The following is a 13,292-nucleotide window of genomic DNA, read 5'->3' on the forward strand; positions in this document are numbered from 1 at the left end:
AAAATTTATAAAAATTAAGAATTGCCTCATACACCTCATTAAAATAAGTCAAGGATTTGACTCAGAATATAAAATCAGTGGGAAATGTGGTAAGGTGCCAAAGAACTGTAAAACTTAGTATTGGCAATGCCATTTAAAAGAAAAAGTCAGGCTTTCTGTCCTGTCCTTTCTTTGGAAAATGGAGAGAGAAAGATATGGAAGTTTCCTGACTTACAAGGACAACTGGGTCATTTGGTTTTAGGTCTCTGAAAGAATTAAGGTTATCTGAAAAACTTCTGTTTGTCAAATAAGTTTGTAAATTGATATATATGTTTGCTTGCTTATAGTTTGCATTGTGTGTGTGGGGGGGCAGGCTTTAAGCAGGCTGGGTCGTTATAGCCTGAGGCTTAGTTTTAAGACTAAGCTTTTCCCCACACCCCTGATTGTTGCATAATGAGGGTGGTGCACTCTCATGAGGAATCCCATTATGCCTCAGGTAAGTGACTTGTATCAGAGAATTCCTTGTCTGTATATTTGATTAAAAGGTTTTTATTTCTATACTATAAATTGGGTCAAACTGGGAGCTTGTTCTCTCTCGGTTCCTGAGATTAGCATTAGAGGAGAGAGCAGAGAAAGGAGAGCAGAGAAAGGCCACGTGGAGGAGAGGAGAGGCAGCCAAGATGGTGGAGTGCTGAAGGAGAAGCCAGTTTGTGCAGTTTGTGCAGAGAGGAGGAGATGGGAAACAGAGGTGAGTAAGGTTGGTGAGCTAGAAACCTTTGATTCTAGGAAACTCAGATAAGTCAGTGGCTTTGGGAGCCCTGAGTAGAAAAGGAAGTGTTTTCCCACTGTGTGTATTTCTTGCCCGCCGGGTGCAAGCTAGGATTAAAGCTAATGACCCACCAGTTCTTGGCTTCGTTGTTTCATTAGTTGGAATCCAATGCGAACCTGCACTGGCCAGGTGGCTGTGCTGGTGGTTGTGGCTACTGGCTTTACAGTCAGACATGCCCCGTGTTAGTCATATGCGGCCGGCATATTAATAACTCTCCTCCTTTAATAAAACTCTTCAAAATTCATCTGGACTTGGTGTCTCTACATAAACCCACAGAAGTAAGGTTCGGTACATTACAAAATCTCTCTGAACGCTTGGCCTAAATCATAAAACGCCATTTAAGCCTCTTAGTAAAAGGGGGTTTCTTATCTCACAGACTTAATGGACAAATGTGATATGAGACCCTACAATGTTGAGGAGTTTTCATGGACAAGACATAGAATAAACTGTCCAAATGCGAGGGCAGGGGTCGGGGGTGTGTGCCAGGCGGAGTCCTTGGAGAAAAGACATAGAATTGAAGCAGGAAGGGGGTTGGGGCTGAGCCTCCCAATTACTCCTTTGGCTCTTCCTCCTCCCCGCAAGACTGAGAGGAGGCGCCCTGCACTGTGCTTCCAAGCCAGCGACCGCCTGCCATGGGACGGGAGCAAGGGTACAGGACACTTGGCGGTGTTTAGTCAGAGCACAGCCTCCCTAAGTGCAGTCTAACACAGTGCTCAGCCTCGGCGCTGCTGTCACAAACTCCATGCATCCCAGAGAGCTCGAGATTAAACTCCGTAGGATTCAAGATTACAAATTTTAAGACATGTCAAACTTTCGGAAGGAAGAGCTCAAACTAAGCAGCACATAAAAGCATAACTTTCCATTCAGCCCATAATTCCCTTAAAAATGAAACGTTTCTTCGCCATATCAGTGTCTGACGGACTGAAAAAACTGAAAAGCCCTCTCAAGCACTTGGAGCAAGCCGGTTAACTAAATGCCAGGAGGGAGCGCAAGGCGGCGAAAGTGGGTAGCGAGAGATTCGGCAGCAGTGCGGGCGCGTGCAGATGACGTCAGACGTGCCGGTCTGACGTAGCCTTCTTGCCGCGGCGCATGCCGGGAGGAGCGACGTTGTGCAGGTCGGGTGCTCGTTGTGTGAAGAAGTAAAGAGCTCTGCTGCCGACTGGATGTCTGCGATCCACGCCTGTGGCAACTCAGGTTACCTACTTTTTGTGAAAACAGCATTGCCCCACCTCCCCCACCCGCGCGGGGCCGCCTCCACTGTGCGTGAGTCCGCGTGAGACGCACGGTGACGCTTCCGAACGGCCCAATGCCGGCCTGACTTGGGGGCGGGCTCTTCAAATTTGAATTCGCACAGCGTTGTGGGTGTAGAGCCGGGGCTGCGGGGCTGCGCCTGCGTGGGCAGGAGGCGCCACCCAGGGGGCTTTTGGCCCCTAGTCTGCTGGAAGCTAGGACGAGACTGCCGCCCCCTGTGCGTCAGAGACTTCGCTGAAGGTACGGCCTCCGCCGCCCCTTCGCTCGCCCCTGGGGTCCCGGCGCCTGGGCATTCCCCGTCCGCGCGACCTTTGTATGTTTCTGCCTTCTGCTGTAGCTTCATAATCTCATTTCTTCAGTGTGTGTTGCGTGTGGACTGCACTTAACAAGAGACTAGACCCATTTCCTTCAGATTGGTTTCACGATGAGCACTCTAGATCTTTGTTTTAAAATAATTTCTAGGGGGGAAAAAACCCTTTATTTAGAAATTAAGTTGAATGGGGTGACGTTGATCAATAAAAGTGCATAGATTTCAAATGAACATCTCTATAGCATTTGGACTCTTGATTGCGTTATGTGCCCACCATCCAAAGTCACATCATTTTCCATCACCACGTATTTGTCCGTGAAAAAAACCTTTACTTTAGAACAGTGATTTTCAACCAGTGTGCCCAAAATTTTTAAAACATGCAATACCTATTTAGTCAGGGTCGCTGACTTCTTTTGCTCGAGATTATCAAATTTTAAAAAATGACAACAGCCAACACAATAGCCTCCTGGTGTGAATGAATCAAAATTATAGCTATTTTTTTGTCAGATCGGCAAAAAATATATACATTTTTTTGGTATGCCACAGAATTTTAGTAATGAGTTTATGTGAGCCATGAGATAAAAAAAAAAAAAAAAAGGTTGAAAATTGCTGCTTTAGAATGATTACCAAGTAGGAAAATCATGTGCATCTCTGCCGGATTTTTCATTGTGAAACATCTAAATCCACAGGGCTGTAGGAACAAGTGATCCAGATTGGGTTTTCTTCTGATAAAATTATATATCGGTTGCAAACATTTTCAGACATTATTAAAATAGTTTAGGAAATGGAAGGCCCCTTCATCCTACTCTTTAAAGGTAAACACTGTTTACAGTTTGGCACACTTTCAGGTTTTTTCCGCCGTGCCTATGCTCCTATGTGTGAGGTACAGAAATGCAATTGTATGTTACGTTCCGCTGCTTCCTTCTTTTAAATTTACTATATCTTAGCTACTATCTATAAAAACATATGTTTTTACACACACATATATGTTTTTATTGAATAAAGTTGTATGGATATACCAGAATATCGTCCCATTTTGGGCATTTAGATTGCTACTTATTTCTTTCGTACTTCAGTGAACATCCTTATATAGCACCTGTTTATAAACTTGGACTTTGATGAAAGTATATAGTCTTGGGTCCAGCTCTTAATCATTGTGAGTGGGAACTTGGACAGGTTATATCACCACTCTATATGCCTTGGTTTCCTCAACTTCAACGTGGAGAATTGCTATCAATTATGCAGTATTTGCATTCTTCTGTGGATATTTCTGTAAGAAAAAAATTAGGAGAAATTTCTTGATTAAGGGCATGCACCTATATTTTGAAATTAATCTACCAATCTGATAAGCATAAGAAGTCTTATTGTTTGTGTTTTTGTTTGTGTGTGTGTGAGAGACAGAGTCAGAGAGAGGGACAAATAGGGACAGACAGGAAGGGAGAGAGATGAGAAGCATCAATTCTTCGTTGCAGCACCTTAGTTCATTGATTGCTTTCTCATATGTACCCTGACCGGGATGCCACAGCAGACTGAGTGACCCCTTACTCAAACCAGCGACCTTGGGCTTCAGCTGGCGAGTTTTGCTCAGACCAGATGAACCCGCGCTCAAGCTGGTGACCTCGGGGTCTAGCACCTGAGTCCTCCACGTCCCAGGCGGACACTCTATGCACTGCTCCACCGCCTGGTAAGGTGAAGTCTTACTATTTTAATTTGCATCTCTTCATTTATTAGTAAAATAGAGTGTCATTTCACTCATTTATTGGTCTTTATTCTGTTAATTGCCTTTAATGGTCTTTGTTCATTTTCTGTATTCGTTTTTTTTAATCGATTCATTTGGTCTCTTTGAATATTATATATTTTAGTCAGTTGCTACTTTTGGAGAGGGGCCTCAAATTTACCATTTGCCAATTAATTTACAAACCTCTCATTTTTCTCAATTCTACCTTCCAGTTTGACTTAGTGTGCTTTGGGATTTTTGACACAATCCCTTATAATTAGTAGTAGTACTGCCTCCATTTGGTAAATTCCTAGAAGAAAAATGTTCATGTCTTTTTGGGAAGAAGAGTAACAGTTATATTCAATATCATGTTCATAATAACAATTGTTTAACCTTTGTGAAACAACTTGTTCTATATTTACATTTACTGTTAATGCTTATAGCTAGCCGGTTGATTTAATGGTTTCCCATGCCTGAATCTTTATTTGAATAAATGACAGTATTTTCCTAGTACATCAGCCTTTGTCAGTTTTCAGATAAGGTGGGATTCTATTTTCTGAATAGCTTTAAACAGTTAATGAAAAGAGAGGCATACCATTTTAGAATTCACCTCTTCTTCCCCAGTCCAAGAAGAAGCTGATTTCTTCTTTGTGACCTCTGTTCTGTCAAGTATGCTTGGCCTTCAGGACACTGTTCTTTCCTTAACTTGAGGAGTGTGAAATACTGAATCCCAGTTGTCTAAGGTTTCCCTGTTCCATTAGTCTGAGCAGCATAATTTTCTTTTTTTTTCTTTTTTTTTCCTTTTTTTCTTTTTTTTAATTTTTTTATTTTTCTGAAGCTGGAAACAGGGAGAGACAGTCAGACAGACTCTCACATGCCCCCGACTGGGATCCACCCGGCACGCCCACCAGGGGGCGGTGCTCTGCCCCTCTGGGTCGTTGCTCTGTTGTGACCAGAGCCACTCCAGCGCCTGGGGCAGAGGCCAAGGAGCCATCCCCAGTGCCTGGGTCATCTTTGCTCCAATGGAGCCTCGCTGCGGCAGGGGAAGAGAGAGACAGAGAGGAAGGAGAGAGGGAAGGGTGGAGAAGCAGGTGGGCGCTTCTCCTGTGTGCCCTGGCCGGGAATCGAACCCGGGACTTCTGCACGCCAGGCCGACGCTCTACCACTGAGCCAACCGGCCAGGGCCGAGCAGCATAATTTTCGTCCCAGCTCTTTACCTGGGAAGAAAATTATGCTGTTTCGTTTTTATTCTGTAAAGACTGCAAAGTCTCTATGATCAGAAAAAAATCCTAGGTGGTTCCCCAACCCCTTTATTAGTTTTTGTTTCATCAACAGCGCTTTTGACTATTGGCACTCTCTTGGCTTTCACTGAGTTGCTCTTTGTCACACAGTGGCAAGGAGGGGCTCCTAGAAGAGCTGTTTTCCTGAGAGGGAGTAGAATTTGAGGATATTTAAAATCTTGACTACTCACCTCTCCAACCTACTACATGCTTGAACTGAGAGGAAAAAGGTCGGGCAACATGAAAGAGGGCTGGTCTGAGAACCTTTCAGTGTGACCACGATTATCTGCCTTTAGGTAAAAACAGTTATGTGTATCTACTACATATTGGGCTTATTTTCAGTTTTGCTAGTTAATTTGCAGTTTTTAGTTCCTGCTGAGCATTTCCTTGGATTCTGAGGAATTGAGATTGTGTAAATGTGCACATGCTTTGCCATTTTCTCATGTAATTATCCCAGTTTATTTTTGTTTTTGAGAGTTTAAAGTGAACAAATAGTGAGAATTGCAACTCTCTTCATAGGATTCCTCTACTAGCACACTGCCATGTAATTATACACATCTGTACGTACTGTATTTACTGAATTAACATTCTGTGGAAGAATTCAGTGGTTTTGTGTTACAAAGTTAGATTCCCAAGATATCTTTCTTAGTCAGCTCTTCTCATTGGGAAATATTTTCTTTTCTTATAAACTGTGAGATAAAATAGTAGTGTGTATATGACTGTTTAACTTGCATATTTATTTCTTGCAGAAGTTAACTGTAGATAAAGATACTTGATGTCTTTGGTTGGACTGCATTAGTATTTTCTGTGATAGGCTTTTTGTGTTTGTATGATGTTAAAGATTTATTAGAATAGTTATAAATTCAATAAGGGATGCTTAAATCTAGACTATCAAGCTCCTTGGATTGAAATATTTTATTTACTAAGTATTATAGAATATGTAGAATGCAACTATATGGCCTGTCACCTAGAATCTGAATTTCTAGGTGTCAGATATAAAATTGGCACAAAAGAAACAAGCTGAAATAAGTCTAAGACCATTTATGCTCAAGTACATGATTCCCTTGCAAAATTCTAAATAGTAATACATTTTTTAAATACTATTTAGGATGAATATAATTTACTTTAGACGAGGGTTTTTCAATGAAAACCTCAATTGAAGTACTTTGCAACATATAACAAAATCAGGAGTAAGGATTATTTAACTAAAAAATTGAATGGATTTTTCAACTTTCAATATGCTATGTGACTGTTTGTATCTGTTACCTTAAAATTTAAGTATCTAAAGGGAAAAACCATATATGTGAAGCTTAATCTTTTATAATCTAATATACTGTCATCTACAGATACCATTTAATGCATTTTGATACTAATGTTAGGTTGGAATCTCCAGGACTTGAGTTCAATTAAATTTCAAAAACAGATATTCGAACTTCAATTCTTAGAGCTATTAAGTAGATGTTTTGGTGAATGCTGCTTTTTTGTTTAAAAATCAAACTGCTAATCTATTTTAAACTAATAATAAAATGAGATTTAACAAAAATATAAAATCTTAGTCTGCCTTGTGAGCTATATAGGTTACTTAGCGTTATGAACCAGTTATACTTTTAATTAGTATAAAGTCATTATGGAAAGCAAAAAAACTTAACTTTTTCTGCACTAACGTATAATAAAGGTAAATTTCACACTACAGGTTCCGTTGGGCCCCTGCTGAAGATCTATTCTGAAAATTATGTTTAAGTAAATTTTCTGATAGAGGAAATTTGTTGCTCCTGTTTATCAAGATGATTACGACACCTTTGAAACATCCAGTAGTTCACTTGCCCTCAGAGACATCTCAGAGAAGAAATATGCCCATTCATGCGGTATTTTTTGACAGCATTCCTTCAGGCACACTTACTCCTCTAAAAGATTTGCGGAAATATCAGGATTCCTTTTTAAAATCGAATGCTAATGATAAAAATATATTTCAATCTACCATGCTAGCAGAGCCTAGCATGTCTAACAGTCCTCTTAATATCAGTGCTATAAAGCCCAACAAGGATGAATTAAAAAATAAAGCAAACTATGAATCACCAGGAAAAGTATTTCAAAGAATGAAAGAAAAAGTGCAGCATAACAAGCAAGAACAAGCATCAAGAAACAGTAATTTGTTGGAACCACCTAAAAGTGAAAGTAACAAAATTTTCACTCCTAACGGATCTGAGAAAAAAATATTGCAGCATACCTATCTCTGTGAAGAAAAGGAAAACAACAAATCATTTCGATCAGAAAACAACTCATTAAGAGGTCAGTTATATTATGTGTTGGTTCAAAAGCTATTATGTGTTATTGATTGTGTCCAGCGCTGCTTTAGATACTAAGGATATAGCCGTGAACAAAATAAATATCCATGCCCTCATGTAGCTAACTCACATTCAGGTGGTGGGGGACAGTTACAGTAATTTTTAAGATACAGTAGAAGAGAAGAACTATGGGAAACAAAAGCAGAGTTAGGGTGATGGGAGTTAGAGCAAGTTATAATTTTCAGTGGGGTGGTAAGGGTACGCTTCAAACGGAAGGTGGCATTTGAGCTGAAAAATTGAAGAAGCTGATAGGTACAGATAGGTATCTTGGGGAATGGGGAAGGATGATCCAAATCCTGAGTGAGCTTCACAAATTCAAGGACTAGATCAGGGGTCCCCAAACTTTTTACACAGGGGGTCAGTTCACTGTCCCTCAGACCGTTGGAGGGCCGGACTATAAAAAAACTATGAACAAATCCCTAAGCACACTGCACATATCTTATTTTAAAGTAAAAAAACAAAACAGGAACAAATACAATATTTAAAATAAAGAACAGGTAAATTTAAATCAACAAACTGACCAGTATTTCAATGGGAACTATGGGCCTGCTTTTGGCTAATGAGATGGTCAGAGTCTGGTTCCATATTTGTCGATGCTAGCCGTAACAAGTGATATGACGCACTTCCGGAGCCCTGACGCGTGCGTCCCGCATCGCTGCGCTTTGTGGTGCCACCACATATAGCCCACAGGATGCATCCTGTGCTCTCTCATTGACCACCAATGAAAGAGGTGCCCCTTCCGGAAGTGCTGCGGGGGCCGGATAAATGGCCTCAGGGGGCCGCATGTGGCCCGCGGGCCATAGTTTGGGGACCCCTGGACTAGATTAATGTATTGTGGAATGAGTGTACAGAGCTGGGGAGGTAGGGATAAATAGGAGGGACTGATAATATAGGGCCTTATAGATGGATTTGAGAGTTTGGGCTTTTAATGACAGCAAAATGAGCCATTGGAAGGTTTTAGGAGAGGAATAGCAATACCTGACTTAAAATTTTAAGATATCACTCTGGCTGTTAATTTGAAATAGTTATTGCAGTAATCCAGTGAAAGATGGTACTGGCTTGGTCCAGGCGGTATCAATGAAGATAAGTAGATGTGGTTGGATTCTGTGTGTGTACATGGGCGCACGTGTGTGTGTGTGTGTGTGTGTGTGTGTGTGTGAGAGAGAGAGAGAGAGAGAGAGAGAGATATGAGAAGTATCAACTCGTAGTTGTGTCACTTTAGTTGTTCATTGATTGCTTCTCTTACATGTGTTCACTGAAGGGCTCAAGCCAGCAACCATGGGATCATTTGATGTTCCCATACTCAAGCCAGCAACCTTGGAGTTTTGACCCAGGGACGACAGCATCCCTGGTCAATGCTCTATCTGCTGCGCTACCACTGGTCAGGCAGGTTTCTGGATATATTCATAGTATTTTAAAAGAAGAGCTAATCACATTAGCTCATAAATGGAGTGTGAGATGGTAGAGAACTATAAAGGATGACTCCAGAGTGCAGTTTTTGGTTTGTTTGGTTTTTCTTTCTCGAGCAACTGGAAGGATGAGGTGATTCAACTGAAATGGAGCAGACCAAAGGAGGAGTGGGATCAGGATTTCAGTTATTTTTGTCACATGAATTTTGATGTCTGTTAAAAATTAATTGATATGTCTGTTGAAAAAAAGTTAGTTGGAATTTAGGGAAGTAGTCCAGGTGAGAAAAATATATTTGGGAATCATTAGCACATAAATGATCTTTAAAGCTATGAGATAAGATGAGTTCATCAAGGAGTAAGTGTAGAAAGAAAATATTTGAGAATGAGTCCTGGGCACCACAAAATGCAGAAGTTAGAATAAAGAATAGAAAGTAGTGAAGGCTACTCAGAAGAAAGTGAGGAAAAATTAAAACCAGGAGTGATATTTTGGAAGCCAAGAGAACAAAATGCTTTAAGGAAACAGTCATTAGCTATGTCTAATGCTGCTAATCAGTTGGGTAAGATGAAGGCTGATATTTGGCCATTTGATTTAATAACAAGGAGGTCATTGGTGACTTTGATGAGGGCTGTTTTGGTGGAGTAATAAAAATAAAAGCATGAGCCTGACCAGGTGGTGGCGCAGTAGAAAGAGTGTCAGATTAGGACCTGAGGACCCAAGCTCAAAACCCAGAGGTTGCCAACTCGAGCGTGGGGTCACTGACTTGAGCATGGAATCATAGACATGACCCCATGGTCGCTGACTTGAGCCTAAGGTCACTGGCTTGAGCAAGGGGTCACTTGGTCTGTTGTAGCCCCCCCCATCAGGCACATATGAGGAAGCAATCAATGAACAACTAAAGAGCCACAATGAAGAATTGATACTTCTCATCTCTCTCCCTTGTCTGCCTGTCCCTATCTGTCTCACTGACTCTGTCTCTGTCAAAAATATAAAAAATAATAATAATAAAAATAAAAATGTGATACAAGAGGTTTCAACAGAAAATGTGAGGAAAGAAATTAACAGTGGAGAATATAAACAGCTCTTTTTGAGGAGAGCTAAGAAATATGGAAAGTAAAAAGATTTTGTTGTTTTTAATGATTAGTGAAATAACATTTTTGTATGCTGTTGGGAATGATCCAGTGAGGAAAGGAAAACATTGGAATTCTGATACCTTTGAGTTGCTAGAGGAAATAAAAATCTGAAAATGGAGATTTGACCTCAGCTATGAACATAAGTAGATCATCAATCAAAAAAGAAGGTAGGCAGTGTTATATGACTTCAGAAATAATCTGATATAAGAAGTAAAGTCATAGACTGAGAGTGAGGGTAGGAAGCAGATATTGAAATTTGAGGTGAAGGTTTGAATGGTGTAGGAAACTGGAGGAGTGAATGCTCTCGGCTTAAAATTGATTTCCTGGGTAGCAGTAAGTACCTACTTGAGATTTGAAGGCATGAATTTAAATGAGGCCAATCAGTATGGTTGTGAGTTTTCCTCTCTCCCTGTTAGCTGCGTAGGTGCTGGTGGGGTACAGGCAGGGCACTAGGTTTTATCAGAACTGTAATTTTGCCAAATAGGGTGAAGTGAGAGAAAGACAAAGTAGTTAGAGTTGGGTGTATAGGGTGGTAACCACATTGGCCATGAAATTTAAGTTGGTTAGAAAAGGAAAAGAGGACCTGATGGAGATGAGAAAGTGTGAAGAATTGTAGGTCTTTATAGGATAGTCAGTGGATTTGAGAGAATGATTGGCAAAGATAAAAGTGGTCAGAAATAGGACACTTGAAATTGTGATTTTAGTGAGTTGCAGTAATTACTAAAATATTTTACATGTGTTGTCTCATTTAATCTTTTCAGCAAATGCTATGGTAGATGTTAACTTAAAAGTCTAGGAAATGGGACTTATAGATAGTTTTCTAAATATTTTTATTAATTTTAATTTATTGTGTTAACATGGATTTAAATATCCCAAGAACACCATATCACTGATTCAAAAAAAGAAATGCACCCCTGTGTTTATGACAGACAGCATTGTTCACAATAGCCAAGATCTGGAAACAGCCCAAGTGTCCATCAGTGGACGAGTGAATTAAAAAGCAGTGGTACATATACACAATGGAATACTATGGGGCCATGAAAAAGAAGAAAATCTTACCATTTGCGACAATATGGATGGACCTGGAAACTATTATGTTAAGTGAAATAAGCCAGGCAGAGAAAGAAAAGTATTATATGACCTAACTCATTTGAGGAATCCAAGGAACAGTGTGAACTGAGGAACGGAATTAAACCTGAAGGGAAGGGGGGAGGGAGCTATTCAAGGGGTAGGGGAGATGTTGAGGGGAATATGGGGGAGGGGGAATGCAATTGGGCAACACTAGAATCTATGTAAACACAATAAACTTTAAAAAAAACATGGATTTAAGTGTCCCATTCAATGTAACACTGTCAACCCCCACCCCGATGTCCCCCATTACACCCCCTTTACCTCCCTCCCCCTGACTCCCTCCCCCTCTTTCCTGTGGGATTTCCTGTCCTGTTATCTGTATCTATGTGTTATGTACTATGTATAATTTCACTAATTCCTTCACCTTCTCTCATCCCATCCCCTCATCCCTCTTCCCTCTGACAGCTGTCCCTCTGCTCCCTGTGACCCCACCTCTGCCTCTATTCCGTTCCTCAGTTCACTTTGTTCATTAGATTCTGCATATAAGTGAGATCATATATTTGTCTTTCTCTGCCTGGCTTACTTCACTTAGCATAATAATCTCCAGGCCCATCCATGCCATCACAAAAGGTAAGATTTCTTCTGTTTTCATGGCCACATAATATTCCATTGTACAGGAAGGTAAACAATCCAATTAAAAAATGGGCAAAGGAACTGAATAGACACTTCTCCAAAGAGGACATACAGATGGCCAATAGGCATATGAAAAAATGTTCAACATCACTAATCATCAGAGAAATGAAAATTAAAACACCACCTCACACCTGTCAGAATGGCGCTCATTAACAAATCTATACACAATAAGTGATGGTAAAGGTATGGAGAAAAGGAAACCCTCCTGTACTGCTGGTGGGAATGCAGACTGGTGCAGCCACTATGGAAAACAGTATGGAGATTCCTCAAAAAATTAAAATTGGAACTGCCTTTTGACCCAGCTATCCTACTTTTAAGAATACGTATATCCTAAGAACACCAAATCACTAATTCAAAAGAAGAAATGTACCTCCATGTTTATTGCAGCATTGTTTACAATAGCCAAGATCTGGAAACAGCCCAAGAATCCGTCAGTAGACAGTGGATTATAGAGAGATTTAATCTGCCCTTTGTCTCATGTTTGATTGGATTGAGCACATCGGCCGGGGGCACTGAGGATGGCTCTGGGGAGCTTCCACCTCACGCACTAGAAATAGCTTGATTGTGAGCATGGCTCCAGATGGACAGAGCATTGGCCCTAGACGGGGTTGCTGGGTGGATCCTGCTCGGGGCGCATGTGGGGGTCTGTCTCTATCTTTCCTCCTCTTACTTGGAAAAAAAGGGGGGGGGGTAAAAAAGATTCTGTGGTCCAAATGGCATACTTATTAAAGCATAATCTCTCCCAATTTTTTTCAAGTATAATATTTGAAATTAAACATATAAATTAAATTAGTTTTCCTTCTCTGGGACATATTTTAAGTCTATTACTTTTCCCTTTTTGTGCAAAATAAACATTTTTATACTGAAGAAATAAAACTATTGGTCTAAGAGGTATAGCAGAATAAAATATAAGCAATAACTCATAGTTCCTATTGTGTAGTTGATAGGCCTACCAGATTTTGTGCCTTTGAAGACCTGCTAAAGAACTGTCAAGGGGGGATATTAATTATGACTGAGTTTGCCACTGAGTCTCAATATTTTGATTATTAAAGTGTAAGTTACAGCTCTCCAATTTTTCTTTTACATTTTAGAAATTACAGCAGCGAGAAGCAGAATCAGAATTTTCAGAATTGGGTGGCACTTCATATATAATCTTTTATAATCTTTTTGTGTGTGTGTGTGTGTGTGTGGCAGAGACAGAGTCAGAGAGGGACAGATAGACGGGAAGTGAGAGAGATGAGAAACATCAATTCTTTATTGCGGATCCTTAGTTGTTT

General features: G+C 40.4%; 1 protein-coding gene across 3 annotated transcripts in view; it reads left to right on the top strand.

Annotated features, from left to right (window-relative positions):
• The first annotated feature begins 2,174 nt into the window (after nt 1-2,174).
• The window catches only part of MIS18BP1 (MIS18 binding protein 1), a 66,336-nt gene continuing 55,218 nt past the window's right edge, over nt 2,175-13,292 (top strand). For all 3 annotated transcript variants that reach the window (XM_066342804.1, XM_066342805.1, XM_066342807.1), the window contains exons 1-2: nt 2,175-2,299; nt 7,060-7,655. In XM_066342804.1, coding sequence (XP_066198901.1) covers nt 7,151-7,655 — 505 coding nt within the window. In that variant the 5' untranslated portion in view covers nt 2,175-2,299; nt 7,060-7,150. The remainder of the gene's footprint in view (nt 2,300-7,059; nt 7,656-13,292) is intronic.

Source organism: Saccopteryx leptura, chromosome 6 (genome assembly GCF_036850995.1).
Source record: "Saccopteryx leptura isolate mSacLep1 chromosome 6, mSacLep1_pri_phased_curated, whole genome shotgun sequence".
Classification (NCBI taxonomy): Eukaryota; Metazoa; Chordata; class Mammalia; order Chiroptera; family Emballonuridae; genus Saccopteryx; species Saccopteryx leptura.